Source organism: Hemitrygon akajei, chromosome 2 (genome assembly GCF_048418815.1).
Source record: "Hemitrygon akajei chromosome 2, sHemAka1.3, whole genome shotgun sequence".
NCBI lineage: Eukaryota > Metazoa > Chordata > Chondrichthyes > Myliobatiformes > Dasyatidae > Hemitrygon > Hemitrygon akajei.
This window is the reverse complement of record NC_133125.1, coordinates 66,462,249-66,485,689: the sequence shown is the minus strand read 5'-3', so window position 1 is coordinate 66,485,689 and position 23,441 is coordinate 66,462,249. Positions and strand designations below refer to the sequence as shown.

Sequence of the window (23,441 nt, the reverse complement as noted above, 5' to 3'; positions counted from 1 at the left end):
AAACAGTCCTTCCAGGGGTGGCAACACTTCAGCTGCAAGTCTGTTGGGGTCATCATCTGTACCTGGGGCTCCCAGTGCAACCTCCTCTACAATGGGGAGACCCAACATACTGTAGATTAGGGGATCCCCTTGTCAAACACCTTCACTCTGTCTGCAACGGGCAGAGTTTCCTGGGCCAACCATTTTAATTCTACTTCCCATCCGCAATCCCAGTCCATGGCCTCCTCTACTGTCACGACGAGGCCACTCTCAGGTTGGAGGAACAACACTTTATATTCCACCTGAGTAGCCTCCAACCTGATGGCACGAACGTTGATTTCTCGAACTTCCAGTAATTCCTCCCTTTCTTCTGCTCTCTATTCTCACTCCACTTTGACCCCTTCTTTTCTGCCCACCTGCCCACCATTTCCCTCTGGAGCCCCTCCTTCATCCCTCACTCCCATATTCCACTCTCTATCAGAGTCCTTCTCCTTCAGCCATTTATCTTTTCCACATATTACCTCCAAGCTACTCCCCTCATTCCCCTACCCACCCATCTACCCCCTCACCTGATTCCAGCTTGTACGCCTCCTCCCCCACCTTCTTGTTCTGGCTCTCTTCCTTATAGTTCTGACAAAGGGTCTCGGCTCATAATTTATATCCCCCCATAGATGCTGGCTGACCCACTGAGTTCTTCCGGCGTTTTGTGTGTGTTGCTCTGGATTGCCAGCACTTGCAGAATCTCTTGTGCTTAGATTCAAAATTAGGCTGGTCACAGACGACAGAGGGGAGTTATTGTGACCAGGGGTTTGGGACAGGTGGTGTTCGAGGATCAGCGCTGGACCACTGTGTTGTGATCTGGCTGGAAATGCAGACGGGCTATTTAGTACGTTTGCAGATGACACAAGGGCTGTCAGAGTTGTGGATAATGAGGAAGATTATCAAAAGAAAAACACAAAATGCTGGCAGAACTCAGCAGGCCAGACAGCATCTGTGGGAGGAGGTAGTGACGACGTTTCGGGCCGAAACCCTTCATCAGGTGTCAAAGGATTATCAAAGGATTCAGCAGACTGTAGACAAGAAGGAAAAACAGACATAGGAATGGCAGACAGATGTGAGTTGTTGCACATTGGGAGATCACATGTAAATGTATACAGCAGATGACACTATCATTGGAAGACAGGGGGATCTCCAGACACAAGCCTGTAGCTCCCTGGAAGTGGCATTACAAGCAGAAAGGACGGTAAAGGTATACAGTGTGCTTTCCTTCATCGGTTGGGATGTTGAAGCTGCATAAAATTCTGTTTAGGCCTCATCTAGTGTATTGGGTGCTGCTCGGGTCACAGGAAGAATGTGGAGGCTTTGGAGAGGGTGCAAAGTTTACCAGGACGTCGCCTGGATTAGACAGCATGGACAGAATAGGGCTGCCTTCTCTGCAGTGCTGGAGGGTGAAAAGAATATAAAATTATATACTGCAAGGATAGTCAAGAGACTTTCTCCCCAGGCTGGAAATGTTAAATACTAGAGGTGATAAGTCAAAGGTGAGAGGGGGAAAGTTCAAAGAGGATTTATGAGGTAAGAGAGTATAGAATATGCTGCGAGGAAGCAAATCAAATAGCAAAGTTTAAGAGGAATTTAGACAAGCACAGGACTATGTAGGGAACGGAAGGATGGCATCAAGATGGCGGCGCGACGACGCAGGGCGCAGCGGCCACTCCAGTAAGGAATATCCGTTATCTGTAAGTAGGGGCCGTGCACAATCCTGATTTGATTGAGACGGATGTGTGAAGCACGGAGGAACATCTGGCGAAACTTCTGACATGCCTGTGCTGCTGACGCTGCTACTGAGCGATCGGAGAGATCTCCAGAGAGGAAGGCCCCGAATCCTCGGCTTTGCCTGTTGCTTGGTGGCCGGAGCCGGGGTTGAAGCACTCGGCAGAGATGGTGCTCGGTGCTCGGTGTCGGAGGGCTGGTCGGAGGCACGAAGTTGTCGGAAGTTTTCGGACGGACTCACAGTTGGCTGTGCTCGGGTGCTTCCAGAGGCTGCATCGGGAAGTTTTGCCACGTTGGAGGTTTCTTCCTTCTGCCATCTGCGTGAGATGATGGGCTATCTGGGACTTTGAGACTTTTTTTTACCGTGCCCATGGTCTGCTCTTATCAAATTATGGTATTGCTTTGCACTGTTGTAACTGTATGTTATAATTATGTGGTTTTTTTGGTCAGTTAGTCTTGGTCTGTCTTGTGTTTATGTGATATCATACTGGAGGAACATTGAATTTCCCCTTGGGGATGAATAAAGTATCTATCTATCTATCTATCTATATAGACCATGGGCAGGCAGAAAGGATTAGCTTAAACTGGTATCATGGTTGGCACAGACATTGTGCTGAGGAACCTGCTTCTGGACTGTACTGTTCTACGTAATGTGAAGCCACTGAAAGCCAACTACGCTTACAGGTGCAGTCAACAGGGGAAAGGACAGTAATAGATCAGTTGGCAGAATGGGCAGACAAGTGGCATATTAAATACAATACAAAGAAAAATGGAATGCATTCTAGCAGAATGGAGGAGCAACAACATAGACTAAACGGCAGTGGGGGCAAAAACAAAGGCCCTTAAAGGCCTCTGCACATTGATCTTTAAAGTTATGGAACATACTGAGAACATGGTTCATAAAGTGTAAGTTTCTCTGCTTGAGTATTAGAGCCAACAGGTTATGTTCAAACTTTAAAAAATACTGTTCAGTCTACAGTGTAAGGATTGCATCCAGTTCTGGTCACCACACTTTAGAAAAGAAGTGAAAGTCCTTGAATGTGCAGTGGTTGCAGTGATTAAGTATTTCAGCAAGAAGGTTAGGGTGTGATAGACAATAAAGATTAATTGTTTTCATTAACAGATAGTTCCAAGATCAGGAGACTGTGATTTATCGTAGTTAACAAAAGATATGGGGAGGATGAGAGAAAAATTTAATTGCCCCAGTGGGAGTTTATGATCTGGGACTCAAAGCCTGTAAGGGTCAGTCAAGTGAGTATTGAAATGGGATTTGAGGAAAAATCATTTTACAGGACTTGGGGAACAAGAGGGAAATTACTCGGTTGTTGTGCAAGCAAAGTACACAGTTGCAATGGTACATGGTCTCCATGATGAGGATGCATAACTTCAATAGTAATAAAGCAAATAATAAAAGTAAGGATGAAATTTCTGTTAAAATGCTAACAGATCTAAATGCTCACAACTTTTTATCTGGAGTCAGTTTCCTTATGTTCTCAAACTTTACTAGAAATATGCTTTTGAAGATGGACTTCTAGTAGGATTGTGAAAGAAAATTGGTAAAGACTCAGATGGGAGATGAGGAGATCATGTTGGTTTTAAAAACAGTGCAGCTTGTTTGGGCTAGTTTGGCAGTAAAGAGCTGAGAGAATCACTAAGTCAAGTAGCAAGTTTAATTAGAAGTCAGGGAATACCTCTGTTGATTATCAATCACGTAGACTCAAAGGAACCTTCTACAGGTGGAACACAACTGAAGATATAAGGCAACACAGGAAGCAACCATTTGGTGCATTAAATTTGTGCCAGCTCTCTATAGAGCTGGGGTTCCCAATCTTTTTATGTCATACACCATCACCATTAAGCAAGGGGTCCGTGGACCCCAAGATGGAATCCCTGCTCTACAGCAATCCCAGCCAGTCCACTCCTACACTTACTCCCAGTAGCTCTCAAGACTTTTATGCTCTTAAATGCCTGTCTAATTTCCTATTAAAATCATTAATAACGCCTGGCTTTACATGCCAGTTCCAAGTCACTACCCTCATTCCTCATATTTTTATTAAATTTATTGTGCAAAACCTTTTATCTGTGTTCTTCTCTTGTATCAGACACAATGTCAACAGCTTTCCCTGGTCTACCCTATCCAAACTTGTTCCATCTCTTAAGTGGGGTGAGCTGACATGTCCTTGCACCAGCTGTGACAGTTCACTCATGAATTCTTGCATGTTTTCATCTTGTGGTCAAAAGAAGAATGCGTCAGAATGTTTTAATCAAACTAGGTTTTTATTTAATTAGGTGTTTATTGTTCTTGCCTGTCCAATGATTCTGAATGTCTGTGACATTAAGCACCATCCCTGGTGTTCACAAACATGAAAAAATCTGCAGACACTGGAAATCCAAGCAACAGGCACAAAATGCTGGAGGAACTCAGCAGGGCAGGCAGCTCCTATGGGAAAGTCTTGATGAAGAGTCTCCGCCCAAAACGTTGAGTGTTTACTCTTTTCCATAGACGCTGCCTGGCCTGCTGAGTTCCTCCAGCATTTTGTGATCATTGGTGGTTATGTTACAGGAAGACATGATGCATCGGCTTCTCTTTCCCTGTGCTTTCTCCAGCTTCCATTTGTACTAATCTTGTCTGATAGATCGGCACAAGAAAAATCATCCATCTGTGCTTGTTTGGAAGATCTGCTCAAATAAAACTCACATCCATTCTATGCGATTCATTCCACAGGGAGAGCCACACGAAGTCTTGAAAGGGTAATTGGTCAAAGCTTTCATTTTAAGCAAACATACTGTCTACTTTACCTTATTCTTGCTAAATAAAAAACTGCTGTCTGCCAAACACTTGAACATAATTTTAAAGGTTTCTCTTCTGAGGAAGACCAGCAGCCTGGCCTTCGGCTCACTTACAGCAGGGACTGATCACAGTGGGGGTCGGGGGATATACCAGGGCCACATCGACAAGCTCACCCCCATTTTTCGGGCAGATAATCTCAGTCACTCCTTCAGGCCTGGACTGGGTCAATAGTTCCCCTGTTGAAAGAGAAAGAGAAGAGATGAATTAAGAGTAATTTAATTCGTCAACAGCAGCATTCAAATAAAGGTCTAAAGTATTAAAATAATTTGCGAGCTGAATAGTGAGTTGGACAGTTTCTGCAGATTGCACAACTCTGAGAAACACAGGGTTTTGGCTGCCCTTGTGCAGCACTCTCTAATGGCTTTACATGCAGGTGCAGCAAGTAATCAGGAAAGCTAAGAGAATGCTATCCTTTATTATAAGAGAAATTAAAAACAAAAGTAGTCAGCTTACACCTCCGTAGTGATCTACACTCACTCTTGATCTGGAATAGTGTGTCCAGTATTTGTCTTATTTTAAAGAGCATTCTAGTGGATTAGAATCATTTCTGTTTAAGACATTGATGGGGCCTAATTTGGAGTATTGTCTGCAATTTTGGTCACCTAGCTGCAGTAAAGATATAAATAAGGTTGAAAGAGTACTGGTTTACTGGAATGAGTGTGCTGTCTAAGGAATGGTTGCTGGAGTAGATGGTTTCGCTGCAGTTTGGAAAAGTGGAGGACTTGATTAAAACAAGTGAGGTTTTGGGGGACTTGATCAGGACACGTGTTGAAGGTGCTTCTTCCTGTAGGAGATTCTGGAGCAAGGGGTCTTCGCTAACAATAAAGTGTTGATATTTAAGACAGAGATGAGGCAAAATGTTACAGAGTCATAGGGAAGTACAACCCATCTAGTCTGTGCCGAAATATTTAAACTGCCTAATCCCAACGCCCGGACCACAGCCCTCCATACCCCTACCGATCCAAACTTCTCTTAATCATTGAAATCGGCTCTGCATGCACTTGTGCTGGCAGCTCGCTCCACATTCTCATGACCCTCTAAGTGAAGATGTTTCCCCTCATGTACCCCTTAATGATTCACCTTTCACCTTTAACCCATGGAAAAAGCCTGCTTGCATTTGTCTTATCTATAACACTCATAATTTTGCGTACCTCATATCAAATCTCCTCTCAATCTTCATGTTCCAAGGAATAAAGTCCTAACCTATTCATTCTTTCCTTATAACTCAGATCCTCCAGACCCAGCAACATCCTTGTAAATTTTCTCTGTACTCTTTCAGCTTAACTTATGTCTTTCCTGCAGGTAGGTGACCAAAACTGCACACAATACTCCAAATTAGGCTCCAATGTCTTATATAATTTCAATATCACAAGATGGCGGTGCGACGCAGTTTGCAGCGGCCTCTCCGGAGTTGTTATCTGTTATTTGTCAAGTGGGGTGCCATGCACAATCCTAATCGGATGAAAAATGGACGTGGGAGCATGGAGGAACATCTAGAAATCTCCAGGAAGGCCTTTTTTGTTGCTGCTGCTGTTGTGAGGTCCGGGTCTCTGCTGAGAAGACCAGGCCCCCAGTCCTCGGGGTCGTGTTGCCGGTGGCCAGTGGTGGGGGCGTCGTAGTGCACTCAGCAGAGGATGGTGCTCGGAGAGGCTGTGCTGGAGGGGATGGTCTGAGGCTCAGAGGTTCGACAGACTCTGAGTCCGCTGCAGTTGGGGCGCTTTCACTGTGTGCTATGTCTGCGAGGCTGGGTCCGACGGAGCTTTCACTGTGTGCTATGTCTGCGAGGCTGGGTCCGACGGAGCTTTCACTGTGTGCTATGTCTGCGAGGCTGGGTCCGACGGAGCTTTCACTGTGTGCTGCGTCTGCGAGGCTGGGTCCGACGGAGCTTTCACTGTGTGCTGCGTCTGCGAGGCTGGGTCCGACGGAGCTTTCACTGTGTGCTGCGTCTGCGAGGCTGGGTCCGACGGAGCTTTCACTGTGTGCTATGTCTGCGAGGCTGGGTCCGACGGAGCTTTCACTGTGTGCTGCGTCTGCGAGGCTGGGTCCGACGGAGCTTTCACTGTGTGCTATGTCTGCGAGGCTGGGTCCGACGGAGCTTTCACTGTGTGCTGCGTCTGCGAGGCTGGGTCCGACGGAGCTTTCACTGTGTGCTGCGTCTGCGAGGTTGGGTCCGACGGAGCTTTCACTGTGTGCTGCGTCTGCGAGGCTGGGTCCGACGGAGCTTTCACTGTGTGCTATGTCTGCGAGGCTGGGTCCGACGGAGCTTTCACTGTGTGCTATGTCTGCGAGGCTGGGTCCGACGGAGCTTTCACTGTGTGCTATGTCTGCGAGGCTGGATCCGACGGAGCTTTCAGTGTGTGCTATGTCTGCGAGGCTGGATCCGACGGAGCTTTCACTGTGTGCTGTGACTGCGAGGCTGGGTCCGACGGAGCTTTCACTGTGTGCTGTGACTGCGAGGCTGGGTCCGACGGAGCTTTCACTGTGTGCTGCGTCTCTGAGGCTGGGTTCGACGGAGCTTTCACTGTGAGCTGCGTCTGCGAGGCTGGGTTTGACGGAGCTTTCACTGTGTGCTGTGTCTGCGAGGCTGGGTTTGATGGAGCTTTCACTGTGTGCTGTGTCTGCGAGGCTGGATCCGACGGAGCTTTCACTGTGTGCTGTGTCTGCGAGGCTGGGTCCGACGGAGCTTTCACTGTGTGCTGCGTCTGCGAGGCTGGGTCCGACGGAGCTTTCACTGTGTGCTGTGTCTGCGAGGCTGGGTCCGACGGAGCTTTCACTGTGTGCTGCGTCTGCGAGGCTGGGTCCGACGGAGCTTTCACTGTGTGCTATGTCTGCGAGGCTGGGTCCGACGGAGCTTTCACTGTGTGCTGCGTCTCTGAGGCTGGGTTCGACGGAGCTTTCACTGTGTGCTGCGTCTGCGAGGCTGGGTCCGACGGAGCTTTCACTGTGTGCTGTGTCTGCGAGGCTGGGTTTGACGGAGCTTTCACTGTGTGCTGTGTCTGCGAGGCTGGGTCCGACGGAGCTTTCACTGTGTGCTGCGTCTGCGAGGCTGGGTCCGACGGAGCTTTCACTGTGTGCTATGTCTGCGAGGCTGGGTCCGACGGAGCTTTCACTGTGTGCTGTGTCTGCGAGACTGGGTCCGACGGAGCTTTCACTGTGTGCTATGTCTGCGAGGCTGGGTCCGACGGAGCTTTCACTGTGTGCTGCGTCTGCGAGGCTGGGTCCGACGGAGCTTTCACTGTGTGCTATGTCTGCGAGGCTGGGTCCGACGGAGCTTTCACTGTGTGCTGCGTCTGCGAGGCTGGGTCCGACGGAGCTTTCACTGTGTGCTGCGTCTGCGAGGCTGGGTCCGACGGAGCTTTCACTGTGTGCTATGTCTGCGAGGCTGGGTCCGACGGAGCTTTCAGTGTGAGCTGCGTCTCTGAGGCTGGGTCCGACGGAGCTTTCACTGTGTGCTGTGACTGCGAGGCTGGGTCCGACGGAGCTTTCACTGTGTGCTGCGTCTCTGAGGCTGGGTTCGACGGAGCTTTCACTGTGAGCTGCGTCTGCGAGGCTGGGTTTGACGGAGCTTTCACTGTGTGCTGTGTCTGCGAGGCTGGGTTTGATGGAGCTTTCACTGTGTGCTGTGTCTGCGAGGCTGGATCCGACGGAGCTTTCACTGTGTGCTGTGTCTGCGAGGCTGGGTCCGACGGAGCTTTCACTGTGTGCTGCGTCTGCGAGGCTGGGTCCGACGGAGCTTTCACTGTGTGCTATGTCTGCGAGGCTGGGTCCGACGGAGCTTTCACTGTGTGCTGCGTCTCTGAGGCTGGGTTCGACGGAGCTTTCACTGTGTGCTGCGTCTGCGAGGCTGGGTTTGACGGAGCTTTCACTGTGTGCTGTGACTGCGAGGCTGGGTCCGACGGAGCTTTCACTGTGTGCTGTGACTGCGAGGCTGGGTCCGACGGAGCTTTCACTGTGTGCTGCGTCTCTGAGGCTGGGTTCGACGGAGCTTTCACTGTGAGCTGCGTCTGCGAGGCTGGGTTTGACGGAGCTTTCACTGTGTGCTGTGTCTGCGAGGCTGGGTTTGATGGAGCTTTCACTGTGTGCTGTGTCTGCGAGGCTGGATCCGACGGAGCTTTCACTGTGTGCTGTGTCTGCGAGGCTGGGTCCGACGGAGCTTTCACTGTGTGCTGCGTCTGCGAGGCTGGGTCCGACGGAGCTTTCACTGTGTGCTATGTCTGCGAGGCTGGGTCCGACGGAGCTTTCACTGTGTGCTGCGTCTCTGAGGCTGGGTTCGACGGAGCTTTCACTGTGTGCTGCGTCTGCGAGGCTGGGTCCGACGGAGCTTTCACTGTGTGCTGTGTCTGCGAGGCTGGGTTTGACGGAGCTTTCACTGTGTGCTGTGTCTGCGAGGCTGGGTCCGACGGAGCTTTCACTGTGTGCTGCGTCTGCGAGGCTGGGTCCGACGGAGCTTTCACTGTGTGCTATGTCTGCGAGGCTGGGTCCGACGGAGCTTTCACTGTGTGCTGTGTCTGCGAGACTGGGTCCGACGGAGCTTTCACTGTGTGCTATGTCTGCGAGGCTGGGTCCGACGGAGCTTTCACTGTGTGCTGCGTCTGCGAGGCTGGGTCCGACGGAGCTTTCACTGTGTGCTATGTCTGCGAGGCTGGGTCCGACGGAGCTTTCACTGTGTGCTGCGTCTGCGAGGCTGGGTCCGACGGAGCTTTCACTGTGTGCTGCGTCTGCGAGGCTGGGTCCGACGGAGCTTTCACTGTGTGCTATGTCTGCGAGGCTGGGTCCGACGGAGCTTTCAGTGTGAGCTGCGTCTCTGAGGCTGGGTTCGACGGAGCTTTCACTGTGTGCTGCGTCTGCGAGGCTGGGTCCGACGGAGCTTTCACTGTGAGCTGCGTCTGCGAGGCTGGGTTTGACGGAGCTTTCACTGTGTGCTGTGTCTGCGAGGCTGGGTTTGATGGAGCTTTCACTGTGTGCTGTGTCTGCGAGGCTGGGTCTGACAGAGCTTTCACTGTGTGCTGTGTCTGCGAGGCTGGGTCCGACGGAGCTTTCACTGTGTGCTGCGTCTGCGAGGCTGGGTCCGACGGAGCTTTCACTCTGTGCTGCGTCTGCGAGGCTGGGTCCGACGGAGCTTTCACTCTGTGCTGCGTCTGCGAGGCTGGGTCCGACGGAGCTTTCACTGTGTGCTGCGTCTGCGAGGCTGGGTCCGACGGAGCTTTCACTGTGTGCTATGTCTGCGAGGCTGGGTCCGACGGAGCTTTCACTGTGTGCTGCGTCTCTGAGGCTGGGTTCGACGGAGCTTTCACTGTGTGCTGCGTCTGCGAGGCTGGGTACGACGGAGCTTTCACTCTGTGCTGCGTCTGCGAGGCTGGGTCCGACGGAGCTTTCACTGTGTGCTGCGTCTGCGAGGCTGGGTCCGACGGAGCTTTCACTGTGTGCTGTGACTGCGAGGCTGGGTCCGACGGAGCTTTCACTGTGTGCTATGTCTGTGAGGCTGGGTCCGACGGAGCTTTCAGTGTGAGCTGCGTCTCTGAGGCTGGGTCCGACGGAGCTTTCACTGTGTGCTGCGTCTGCGAGGCTGGGTCCGACGGAGCTTTCAGTGTGAGCTGCGTCTCTGAGGCTGGGTCCGACGGAGCTTTCACTGTGTGCTGCGTCTGCGAGGCTGGGTCCGACGGAGCTTTCACTGTGTGCTGCGTCTGCGAGGCTGGGTCCGACGGAGCTTTCACTGTGTGCTATGTCTGCGAGGCTGGGTCCGACGGAGCTTTCAGTGTGAGCTGCGTCTCTGAGGCTGGGTTCGACGGAGCTTTCACTGTGTGCTGCGTCTGCGAGGCTGGGTCCGACGGAGCTTTTAGTGTGTGCTATGTCTGCGAGGCTGGGTCCGACGGAGCTTTCACTGTGTGCTGCGTCTGCGAGGCTGGGTCCGACGGAGCTTTCACTGTGTGCTATGTCTGCGAGGCTGGGTCCGACGGAGCTTTCACTGTGTGCTGCGTCTGCGAGGCTGGGTCCGACGGAGCTTTCACTGTGTGCTATGTCTGCGAGGCTGGGTCCGACGGAGCTTTCACTGTGTGCTGCGTCTGCGAGACTGGGTCTGACGGAGCTTTCACTGTGTGCTGCGTCTGCGAGACTGGGTCCGACGGAGCTTTCACTGTGTGCTGCGTCTGCAAGGCTGGGTCCGGCGCCGTGGAAGTCCATAGCGGGGGTACTCCCTTCTGCCGCCTGCATGAGATGACGAGTCTGTCGGGACCCTGAGGACTTGTGAAAACTGTGTGGTGGTTTTTTTTTTTTAAACTTAAATTCTCTTAACATCTTTGGACTATTTTTACTGTGCCCATGGTCTGTTTTTTTTTATCAATTATAGTATTGTCTGCTCTGTTGTAACTATATATTAACTATAACTATGTGGTTTTGTGTAGGTCTTGTAGCTTTAGTTTTTGGTTTGTTGGGTGGTAGAGTTAGTCTCCTGACTTGGTGTGTCTGGGTAGTCTTGTTCTGTCTGGTGGGTTTGGAGCTCCTTTCTGGGGAACGCGCTAAGACGGTAGTGCAATATTAATACGCAGCAGCCTCTCCGGACTCTGGACTGGGGATTGCCAAACGTTATGTGGATTTTCTGGTGTAGTCTGTTTTGTCATGTGTTTTTGTGATATCATTCTGGAGGAACATCGTTTCATTTTTTTAACTGCATTGCAGTTGTGGTTTCTAAATGACAATAAGCCGAAATTCAATTCAATTCATAACATTCCATCTTCTGTACTCCATACTTTGATTTATGAAGGCCAATATGCCAAAGCTTTCTTTACAAACCTATGACATTACTTGCAATGAATTATGTACCTGTACTCCCAGATCCCTTTGTTCTACCACTGCTCAGTGCCCTACCATTCACTGCGCAAGACCTACCCTTGCTGGCTCTACCAATGTGCAACTCCTCACAATCGTCTGCATTAAATTCCATCTGTCATTTTCAGCCCATTTTTCTAGCTGAGGCAGATTCCTCTGCAGCCATGACAGCCTTCCTCACTGTAATACAGTCCTGTCCTCACTGTGCCTAATCTTGGTGTCATTTGCAAATTTGCTGGTCCAGTTTACCACATTATCATTCAGATCTTTCATATAGATGACAAACAACAACGGACCCAGCATCGACCCCTGTGTCACTTCACTAGACACAGGCCCCAGACAGAGAGGCAACTGTCTACCATCGCTCTCTGGCTTCTCCCACAAAGCCAATGTCTAGTCCAGTTTAACCTCATCTTGAATGCAGAGTGACTGTATCTTCTTGACCAGCTTCCCATGTCAAATGCTTGCTAAAGTCTATGTAGACAGCATCCACTTTCTAGGAATTCTCTTCCTCAGAGGGTTGTTGAAGGAAGCAGAGTAGCTAGATATCTTTAAGAGAGGTGTAGGGAGATATCTGGGCCGGCTGGTGGTGTAGTGGCATCAGCACTGGACTTCGAGGCAGGTGGTCCTGAGTTCAATCCTGGGCATCAGCAGTATCTGTGTGGAAGAAAGGCCTGGCAATCTACTTCCGTATCTTACCATGAAAACCCTAACGACCCTATGGTCCATGAGGTCACGAGGAGTCGGACTCAACAACTGAACGCCAGCAACCACAGGGAGATACTCGATCGTGAGGGTGAAGAGTTACTTAGCAATATGGAGCTGAGGTTGGAACTCAATCAGCTGTGATTTATTAAATGGCTGAGGGCCTCAGTGCTCAGCGGCCTAATTTGCATGTAAATATATTTCCACAACCCCCAGATCAATAAATAAAGACAAACTCTCCCAAAAAGATAACATATAAATTGGAAATAAAATTAAGGCTGAAAAGATAAGGCTAAATATGAGAAAATCAAAATAGAAATATGGGGAATAGCAGATGAAGGATTTACTTTTGTATAGACAAAGATTCTGGAATACCGTGACTGGATGGGTGATTGTAATAATTGGGATAGGGCAATTAAAAGTGAAGCATTTTCCATGGGCAATTCCCGTTTTGATGCGACATGAACAAAGCACCTGCATTGCTGGTACCTCCTGCCCTGTTGATCTGCTTCCTGGTTAACATTTAAAAACTCATCCGGAAATTGTATTTTTTTTTAGGCAGATTAAAATTGCAAGATATAACTTAGTGATTTTACATTGAACATTCATTGTGTTTCTCACTAAATACAGTATTTTCCTATTTGTTTTAACATTTCACTTTATTTCTGGGAAGAGTTCTCATTAATAAATTGAAAAGGACACTGCTATTAAAAGCAGCCTCCTTTCTGGGCAGATTGTAAGGCTCACAAACACATGAATCACAATATTCACAACCAGTAATTACGTTATCAAAATAACCAATGCCCATTAAATGATGCGGGGTTAAAATCAGCAGAGCAAAGTGCCAAAGTCTGCTTTGACCATGACTCACGGCAGTGTCCCTTACCTCACAGTGTTAGTTTAAACGTGCCAAGGAATAACTGTAGGAATAGAGTTTTATAAACTTTTGGACTGAATCGCTGCTGCGTACCAACTACAGACATGCAAGTGATGTCAATCATACTAATCCAGAAATTACTTTTATGGAAAACTGTCCTTTGTAACTTGTTTTCCCGCACATCCCTTTACTTTATAATTTACATTTTAAATACATGGTAAATGCTCCTGAAGGCGGAATGTGTGGATGTGTTTTTTAGCAAGCTGTGAATGTGGATTTTATGAAATGACTGAGATCGTGGCCAACGAGGTGAGATGCACTCTCTAGAGAGAGTAGATAGAGAACCAGGAGCTGAGCACTGGGAATCCAAATGTGGTTGGAAGTCACTAATGAGCTTCCTCCTGCAGCTGGGGAAGCCAATTTGAATGTCACCCTTCAGCAAAAGAAGCTTGTTGATGGACCAAATCATTTGCATAGATTTGTATGTAAATGAATATGAATAATTCCCAACAAGGCAAACTGATCGCAGCAGAGCTGGTGCTGCATTCAAGCATGTACATTTTACACTACTGGAAGATTAAAAATTTTCTACATTACATAGTAAATCATCAGATCTCAGAGGTGGGGCATCCCTCCCATATGAAGCAGTGACGACCTCTGTGTTTAGATCCGGACACCAGCTGATGGATTACACACAGTCTAGTAATATCTACAATATTTCATGTTTTTAGAGGCTGTTTCCACCCAGTACAGACTACACTGAGTTAACCCTGTGTAAATCAGTGTGTTCGTGACCTGTCAGAACATAAAGTTCTCACAATTGTTTTGTTAGGAAAATGCAAGAAGTGCAAAATCCTTTTAATCTAAACATTCACAGCAAGCAATCTTCACTGAATTCATGCAACTAAGTGAAGAAAGAGTGATTTCTGTAAAATATTTCAACCTGTGTCTAGTCCTAATACCAGGTTTACAATACCTTACAGATCAGAGCAGGTAAGGAAGAAGAATGCCAGGTTTTAAACCCTGATTATAAACACAAGGAACATAACATTTTTAGAAATAAAATAATAATTTTAACTCAAATACATAGACACTCAACAGCAGACAGAAAGGAAGAGTTCTTCTTCAATGACAGCCCACCAAATTGATGCTCCTGCCACTCTGATACAAGGAATTTAACATTTTGGTAAGTCCTTCATAACCTGAGCCCCCCGCCCCCCCCCCCCCCAATTGCATTTCACATATTATTAAAGTATGGTCAAGTTAGGAAACACTGTAACCAATATTCCCAGAGTAAGGTCCCTCAGGAGAAATGATCTATTTTAGTGTCATTGATTGAGGGATAGATTTTGGCAGGATGCTAGAAGAACTTCATGCTTCTTCACTGACAGGCAGACTAGGCTCTTCCTGAATGTCTCTTGTGAAATATGATACCTCTGACATTGTAGCAAAGAAAAAATATCCCCCACTGGCCTAACAAGAATTCAACCGAACCCTGCATTTGGTTAAACCGTTAAAGCTCACAGCCTAAACCTTGCCTTATTCCAGCCCTGACCCGAGTCCACAGCTGAAGACTGGGACCAACACTTTGCAATCCTGGCACAAGGAAAGTTCAAGGCCAGCAACAACCACATTGAGATCTGCTGCACTGATATTGTCTTCTTCGGCTTGACAGGCATCAAAGAGTAGAAGTGAAAATTCTGCTTCATATGAACAGCATCTACTGTGCAGAATTTCCCCATTCAGCCTTTAGAAAATTCCTCGCACCCAGTGTTCTCTTCCACTTGCAGAATATCATAATCAGAACAGTATTTCAGAAATATACTCTTATTGGTGTATTGATTGCTCTTTAATAAGTTTCAGAAAATTTGTTATACCGTCACTTCTGCAAACAGACAGACATACCAAGATCTCAATGCATGAACATTTCAAGTATGCCTTAGATTTTCAAAGTTCAGAGTTGACAGAAATGCTTTGTTACAAATGCAGACTTGTTGGAAAATGAATAGCATCTAATGCTGGCATTTTTTTCCCCAACCCCAAGCATAAATACATTGACCATGATGGAATTGATTAAAAGGGCGAGCACTCGTCTAATCTGTGGCTAAATCCAGTAGGGTCAGTTAAATAAGGATGTAAGCACAAACTCTAGACATGAGCATGGCTGCCACTTCAGAGAGGCAGAGCACTGCTGGAGAAGAGCTCTCCTCCAAATGACATGTTAAACACTGAATCCGTGAATGAGTTCTCTGGATACTGTTTAAACAACAGTAGGGAAGCTCTCCAGGTACCCTAAACATTAATAACCACCATCATTAAAACTAATTCTCTAAGAATAACATTTCTAGAGTTACATTTCTAACCTTACGATCTTTAAAGTTATTGAACAAACCGTTTGAAGTGTCACCAGTAGAAAATATAACCAATTTGCTTATGTGATTTCACAAAAAAAAGTTGTTTCATGCGTTATGAGAGTAAACTAGGATACTGGAGTGAAATTCACAGCTCTGTTTTCGGTGAGGCACCTTCTGTTCATTAAAGGCTTCATGATTAATGTCTTATCTAAAAGAAAGCACCTGCAGTTGTACAGCACTCCCACTGCAGCATACTCAACCGTCAGCCTGCATCATGACTCCAAGCATCTGGGAGCTGCAGCCTTCTGACTCAGAGCTGAGACTGCCTCCACTGAGCTGTGGCAAACATCTGCTGCCTCAGCCCACACTTACCAATAATCTGTCATCTAAAGTTACATGGAATGAATGCTTAATCATGCTATCAGAAACGGAGCCATTCACATTCCTCAAATTTTTTTCAGTGCCGTTAGCAAAGGTCAGAAATTTATTACAGATCAAATCAAGGACGATGCTTCAATTATGAAAAGTACAAAAGAGAAATCTGACATATTAAATATAGGCTAACAAATGGAATAAGATTGAAAACAAGACCCATGCATTTTCCACAGTACATTTTACTTGATGGCTCAGGATAGACAATAGGGTTCAGTTGATTTCAACAGTCACTGTGTTTCCTCCAAAAAGGTTTCCATAAATCACTGGCCACTGCCCCTTCCACCCCCCGAGTTCCCGAGGTAGAGAACTGGTGAACTGGTGAGGGTAACAACATTGACTATAAAGGAAAGACTGTTAGAATCTCTTTTGTTGAAAGTGATTGCCTGGCACTAATAAATCAGCCCACCTCTGCATGTTACCCATGTCTTCCTGCACACAAATCACCACTCCGTTTACTAAGGAGCTCAGAACAGAATTGGAACTGTCGATCATCTTGGAACATCTTCAGCTCTAATCTCATGGCGGAAGGAAGTTTAATGAGGAAAGCATTGTCCTAGAATGCTCTTCTAGTGGTCAACTGCCTATAGCAACCACAACACCATCTACAGCACCATCTGTGTCCTCCAAGCCACTCACCCTGATGGTCTCTTCATTGCTCTGCTGACTTCAATCTTAAAAACAGTTCTTCCAGAGTTCCAGCTCTATACATTCTCTCTTCTGTTGTGAAGTTTAGCATGATAACTTCACAACAGAAGAGAAAATGTACAGAGCAGGTCTAATATCAACATTTGTGGCACCCCCTCAGATACTCAGATCACATATCCACACACTGGTTAAATGAGTACAGGGAGATCAGGAGCAGGCCGGAAGGTGCCACCTCAGCCCTACAGGAATGTTTCGAAAACACAGACCAAAAACAAGTCCATCCTGCGCATCAACAACAGTGGTGCCTCCCACAGGCTGAATATCTTCTATGTTCCATTTGATGCAATGAAAGCCCCCCTCCCCCTGAGGAACAGGAACCCTGTCTGGCCACAGCTGAGGTGAGGAAGGTCCTAACCAGGGCCAACACCATACTTGGTCAGGTGCTGAGGGATTGCAGCCAGGTAACAGAGGTCTTAACAGACATCTTTAACATATCAGTCCAGGTTTCAAGGCAGCCACCATCTTTCTGGTGCCCAAGACAACGATGGTAACTGGCCTAAACAATTACTGCCCGGTGGGGCTGACCTCAATAATCATGAAGTGCTTTGAGCAGTTGGTAATGGATTGTATAAAACCGACTTTTCCAGTTCACTTACTATTCAAACCAGTCCATTGATGATACCATAGCCCCAGCCCTCCACTCTGACCTGTCCCACCTAGAAAATGATGCCTCATATGTTGTTCATCGACTTCAGCTCGGTGTTTAACATGATCATCTCTCAGGAGCCGGTGGGGTAACTGTCCTCGTAGGGACTCAACACCCCTCTCTGTAACCGGATCCTTGGATTTCTAGACAGAAAGACCCCAGTCAGTCCGAGGGGGCAGCTCCATCAGGATGAGTGCTGGTGCCCCCCCCCCCCCACCCCCAGGGCTGTGTGTTCAGCTTGCTGCTGTTCACACTGCTGACTCACAACTGCACTGCCGTTTCCAGCTCACGGTGAGCTGGCATACAGAGAGGGGGTAGAGAGGATTGTCAAATGCTGCTAGAACAAGAAACAAAGTCTCAATGTGGACAAGACAAAAGCAATGACTGTGGACTTCAGGAACGCACAGGAATACCCTTGTATTCAAGAGCCTGATGGCGGAACTGCAGTAACAGTTCTTGAACACATTCAAGCAATGACTAATGGATGCACTAAAATAAGGACTCAATGGCTAATAACTTGGACCATCTTATTGGACGAGCCATGCTGTACAAAGAACATTTCTTCTCAAAAGGGAACCTATTAGCACCAGGGGCATTCTCAGTAGTGCCTACATTCCAGAACTAATCAAACCTTTGATTATTCACACGAAATAGTGCCACTACCTTTGAAGCTGTAAGATAAGGTGAGGTGAGCTGGGCCGAGCCATGTAGTAAGGCTTCTAGATCCCTGGATAGAAGATCAGTGAAGATACGTACTATTGGAGAACCCCAATGGAATCCCTTTCCTTTACCTCTACCAGCTGCGTTAACTTTTAGCAATCGATGTAAATATAAATCCTACACATGCAAAATAACTTGATGTTTTGCTGCACGCTTGAGTGCTCGGTGGGGGGTGCAGATGCTTTTTTGCTGGTGGGGGGATCGTTGCTTTGCTGCTGCTTATGCATGGGGGGGAACTGAGGGGGGGCTTTGGGGGTTCTAACACTTAACGGTCATTCATTCTTTGGGGCACTCTGCTTTGTGGATGTTTGCAAAGACGAATAATTTCAGGGTGCATGCATTTCCCTGACATTCAATGTGCCCATTGAAACCTACTGAACTTCATTCATTTAGCAATCCCACCACAATCAGTACGACTCAATAAATTCAATTTGACAAAAAGAAATTAGAAGTGCGCTGAACAAAACTCATGCTTTCTTTGAAATTGTTCATTTTATCAGAAAAATACTGTTGAAGGGGAGATAAAAAATGGATGTAATTTCACTCAATAGTTAAGATCGATCCATCTGGATAGTGAGAAGCTTGTTCCAATATGTGGCTGCAAGGCACCATGTTTAGTCTATGGAGAAATGCTGGGAATGACAGGGTGGGATGATTTGAGGTGGGAGTTTGTGTGATGAAATTGGCAGGAGGCCGAGATTTGGGAATGTTTTCTTCATAATCTTAATGGACCACGTCCATCCTTCAAGAGCAGTGGATGCTCAAAATTCAATCTTGCAGCTAACAGCCCCACCACCCTCATTCTACTAAGCAACAGAAATCGGGCTTGCTTAGGCCCTGAATTACATCCATCCTAGGGCTTGCTTAGGCCCTGAATTACATCCATCCTAGGGCTTGCTTAGGCCCTGAATTACATCCATCCTAGGGCTTGCTTAGCTCAATTAAATGGCTGTGGGGTCTGCCAAGGCTTTTACTGACTCTTCCAAAGTCAGTGGCCACAATCCAGCAAAACGTCAAGTATTATTGACCAGTATAAATTATTAAATTGAATTACAAATAGTACAATGCAAAATTGATCTACAAGAACAATAAGCAGGTTAATGATGGGTGGAAGTGGAATTCCAGGGCTTGGGGAGAATAAATTTCAGGGAGCCAAGTTATGCTAGTGACAGCATTGAACAGAAACGCTCTCATCCCAGTGGAGTTCTGATGCAGTGACCCAAGGACCTTCTCCCGGAATCTCTGATGTCACGACTATTTCCTTCTTCCCACCAGAATTGAGATTACAAAGATTATACAGCCAGGGTGAAATTAAACTGAAACCATGCTTTGATTTTTAAAAATAGTGAAAACTCAAGTGCTTGGATTGTTAATACAGGCTTTGGGACTGGTGTTGGAGCGTTTCTGGGGATAGCACATAACTTCAGTCACCAGTCTTCAGATTCAAATATGAACTGTGGATTAAATCTAAACTACAAGTCTGAACCATGGGTTCATGAGAACACAAAGCAAGAACAGACAATGCTGATTGAAATTTGTGACCTGTGACCTGTGCGAAAAGGGAGGTGTGAGGGTGGTATGTAGTTCAAAAGAAGCATTGTAAATATGGAATTGTCCTGAATTTTTCTTTGATGTCATTTAGAGTTGTATTAGGCAGACCTTCTTCCTCCAGAAGGGTCTCCATTTGATGCCTGCTTTATCTACCAGCACTGCTCTGCAGTGGCTTTGTTCACACTCCAACAACCTGTTCTAAAAAAAGTTTGAATTGTAATGAGTACAGGAGTCCTTGAGAACAGTCTGCAAACTGATTTCTCGATAAGTCAAATGGATAAGTTTGCCCAAAAACAGTGCATGAAATAATTAAGCCTCTCCTTCCTGATGCAATACTTCATTTTCAGTCACTGTACATCACGTTGATGCCGTTTTCTGTAGCTACCCGTGTTGTATCATGTTGTAAACACTAACTTTCATTTCTACCCTAACACTAGCCATGATTAAAGTAATGGAACACGTGCTCTATCTGCTTGTTAATGAAAACTGTGAACACTTTAATATGATCTGTTAAAGCATTTACTTCAGAACGTAAGCAATCAAATAGTATTTTATTATTTTGCTGTGGAGTAGGCCTTTCCAACCACACTACCCCAGTGACCCCTGACAACCCTGATTTAACCCTAACCTAATCACGGGACAATTTTACAATGACCAATTATTCTACCCAGCAAGTCTCTGGATTGTGGGGGCACCCGGGAGATTCCACACACTGTACGGGGAGGACATACGGAGACTCCTTACAGACAGCGCCAAAAATGAACTCCAAAATCCAATGCCCCAAGCTGCAAAAGCATCGTGCTAACCACTATGACGTACGCCACCCTTACACAACCTTCACTGTTGTCGGCTCCACTGTTCTACAATGGCACTCAGAGCTTTGCCTTTCACTGGATATGTCTTGCCTGGTACAAATTCCCAAAATAAATAACTTTGCAGTTGTTTTGAGTTAAATTCCATTTGCTGTCCACTTTCCGACCTGGTCTAGATCCTATCGTGACCTTACAGAATGTTCTTCACTGTTACCTACACCATCAATTTGGAAACTTAATTACTGTGTCATCTACAGTCTCATAGTAATTATTAATATAGATGACGAACAACACTGAACCCACACCAGTCCATTCAGTTCACCATCAGTCACTGCCAACTGTTTTCTAAGGAGCATTCCTTCACAACAATCCTCTGCCTCCTATATCTAGCCAATTTTTATTCCAATTCGCTATCTCATCCTGAATCTCATATGATCTAACTTTCCAGACTACCTATCATAAGGTACCTTATCAAAAATCTTGCTAAAATCCATGTACTATCTTACCAAACCTTTTGGTCACCACTTCGAAGAACTCAAATTTGAGAGAGACAATTTCCGTACAAACAGAGAGAAGCATAGAGTGATGAGGGATGGTCAGCATGACTTTGAGTGGCAGGTCACGCCTCATGAGCATGACTGAGGTCTTTGAGGAAGTGACAAAGCACACTGACGAAGGCAGTGTAACGGATCTGGAGTGTATGGACTTTAGTAAAGGATTTGACAAGGCTCCTCATGCTCAGAAAGTCAGGAGAGTCAGAAACATGGCTGCGTGGATTCAGTATTGGCTTGCCCACAGAAGGCAGAGGGTGTTAGTAGATGGAGAGTTGTGCTAGGAAGCTGGTGACCAGTGGTGCTCCACAGCCTTCTGTTCTAGCACACCTGTTCCTTGCGTTTTCAAAAACGATTTGGATGAGGAAGTGGAGGGGTGGATTAGTAAGTTTGCAGGTGACACAGAGAATGGTGGTGTGGTGGATAGTGTAGAGGTGGTGGTAGGTTACCACAGGGCACTGGATACAGAGCTGGGCTGAGAAGTGGCAGATGGAGTTTAACCTGGAAAAGTGTGAAGCGATTCACTTTGGAAGGTTGAATTTGAAGGTAGAATTTAGGGTTAATGACAGTATGGAGAAACAGAGGGACATTGGGGTTCACATCCATAGATCTCTCAAAGCTGCAGCACAACTTGATAAGGTGGTTAAGAAGTTGCATGACGTGTTGGCCAGCTTTAGGGGATTGAGTTCAAGACCAATGGGGAGTTCAAGAGCCATAAAGTAATGTTGAATCTCTATAAAACTCAGGTTAGATCACACTTAAAGAGTTTTGTGTTCAGCTCTGGTCACCTCATTATAAGAAGAATGTGGAAGCTTTAGAGAGGATGAAATTTACCAGGATGCTGCCTGGATTAGAAAGCATGCCGTTGGTTCAATGAGCTAGGGCTTTTCTCTTTGGACAGGAGTAGGGTAAAAGGTGATTCAGAGGAGTACACAATGATATGAGGCACAGATAAGAGTGGCTTTTCCACAGGGTGGAAAGGACAATCTGAGGGGCCATGATTTTGAGGAAGGTTAAGGGTGGGTGTCAGAGGCAGCTGGTGTTGTGTTGTTTTTTTCAGAGAGTGGTGGGTGCGTGGAACGGGCTGCCAGGGGTGGTGGGTAGAAGGGACATTTAAGACTCCCTTTGAAAAGTAAATAGACATCAGAAAAATGGAGGGAAGGGTTAGATTGATCCTAGAGAAGGTCAGTACATTGTAGGCTGAAGAACCTATACCATGTTCATTCATTTAAGAGCACACCCATCTCCCATGGCTCCTCAAACAGATATTAATAATAATACCCACTTGGATCTATTCTAACCATTTTGATCTTAATATACTTAACAGAATCTCTTCAGGATCACCTTCATCTTATCTGCTCAAGACATCTCATGCCCTCCCTCCCCACTTTTCCTTCTAAAGTACCTCATTCTCCACATGCGATTCGCTTGATCCTTTTACCTGGCATACTGCTCCACATCCCTGATCACCACTTCAACATTCCTTGTCAGCCAGGTGTCCCTAACCATGCGGACTTAGTGCTTCATTTCAACAGAAACAGGTTTCCCTGAACTCACTTCTCTGCTTACAGCCTCTCCCCTCTCTCATGCAACTTGTTTCCAGCATTTTCTGTTTCTGAACTTTACATCGTTGCTATGACTAGTACCCAAATCGATGTATTCTGGTTCACTACTAACAGAAAGATCCAGCAGCAATTCTCTTTTTAACTGTGTACCAAAAAAGCGAGATATATATGTTGTAATAACTAAATTTCCTCTTCTCCTTGTTTCTGAGAGTTTGTGGGAGCAGCTGAAATTCCTCTATTTTGTCTTAAGGCTGATCGTTACATTGTTGATTTGCCTACAGAGTTCACACCTTCCACTCACTTGACAGGGAATTTACTTTCACTTTTCTGCTAACTACAGCCTTGTATCCCAGAACAATTACAGCTACATCAATCTCCTTTCTTCTTTAGTCACCTGTATTATTCTCCACATATCCATGTCTCAGTTAATCTGAATCCTCACCAGAAATCACTGGCCCCAGATCATCGTTTGAAGAATGTGCAAGTTTATTGTCCCTCCGTTTGCCTGTATGCCAATTAGCACAGGTTTGCATAATAATCCAGACTTTGATGTCAACTTCCCTTTCCAGTTACTACCTGTCCTGGCCGTGTCCACCTCTAGTTGAAGCCCACTCTCAATTTGTTTTGTTCTGTTCCTTTACAGGTTTTTTCTGGGGGGTGGGGTAATCAGTTGAATTGGGCTAGTTATTTAAATTCCCTGGTTGCCCATTCTTCTCCCTACACCTTAAATTGTCCCTCAGTCTGTCATTCTCTTCCTCAGCACCTCATTCTTTAAAATCCCAACAGGTTATATTCCACTCACTCCCCATATTCTCTGTTCGTCCTCTTGTCTAACTCCACTCTCCTCACTCTTGAGATGTACCATCTCTCCTAGTCTAATCCCACATTTCAGATTCCATTTCACATCTTAAATATTTCTCATTGACTAATCCCATCCTCCTCTTCATTGTTGTCACTGTTTATTATTCTTTGCTTTCAAAATGCCTTGTCTTATTCTTTATTATTCTTCCTTTCGATAACAACTGGTGCCACAGAAAACCAGTTTAACTACCTTGAATACAAATGAAGATTTTTAACTTCTTTAATTCCTCT

At 46.5% G+C, this 23,441-nt stretch overlaps 1 protein-coding gene across 3 annotated transcripts in view; it reads right to left on the bottom strand.

Moving 5' to 3' along the window:
* The window catches only part of mfhas1 (multifunctional ROCO family signaling regulator 1), a 93,508-nt gene that overhangs the window by 6,910 nt on the left and 63,157 nt on the right, over positions 1-23,441 (bottom strand). The window contains exon 2 of one of the 3 annotated variants that reach the window (XM_073024289.1): positions 4,717-4,779. In XM_073024289.1, coding sequence (XP_072880390.1) covers positions 4,717-4,779 — 63 coding nt within the window. Of the gene's footprint in view, positions 1-4,648; positions 4,780-23,441 lie in introns of those variants that run through there. The other 2 variants (XM_073024279.1, XM_073024271.1) reach the window with 2 other exon arrangements.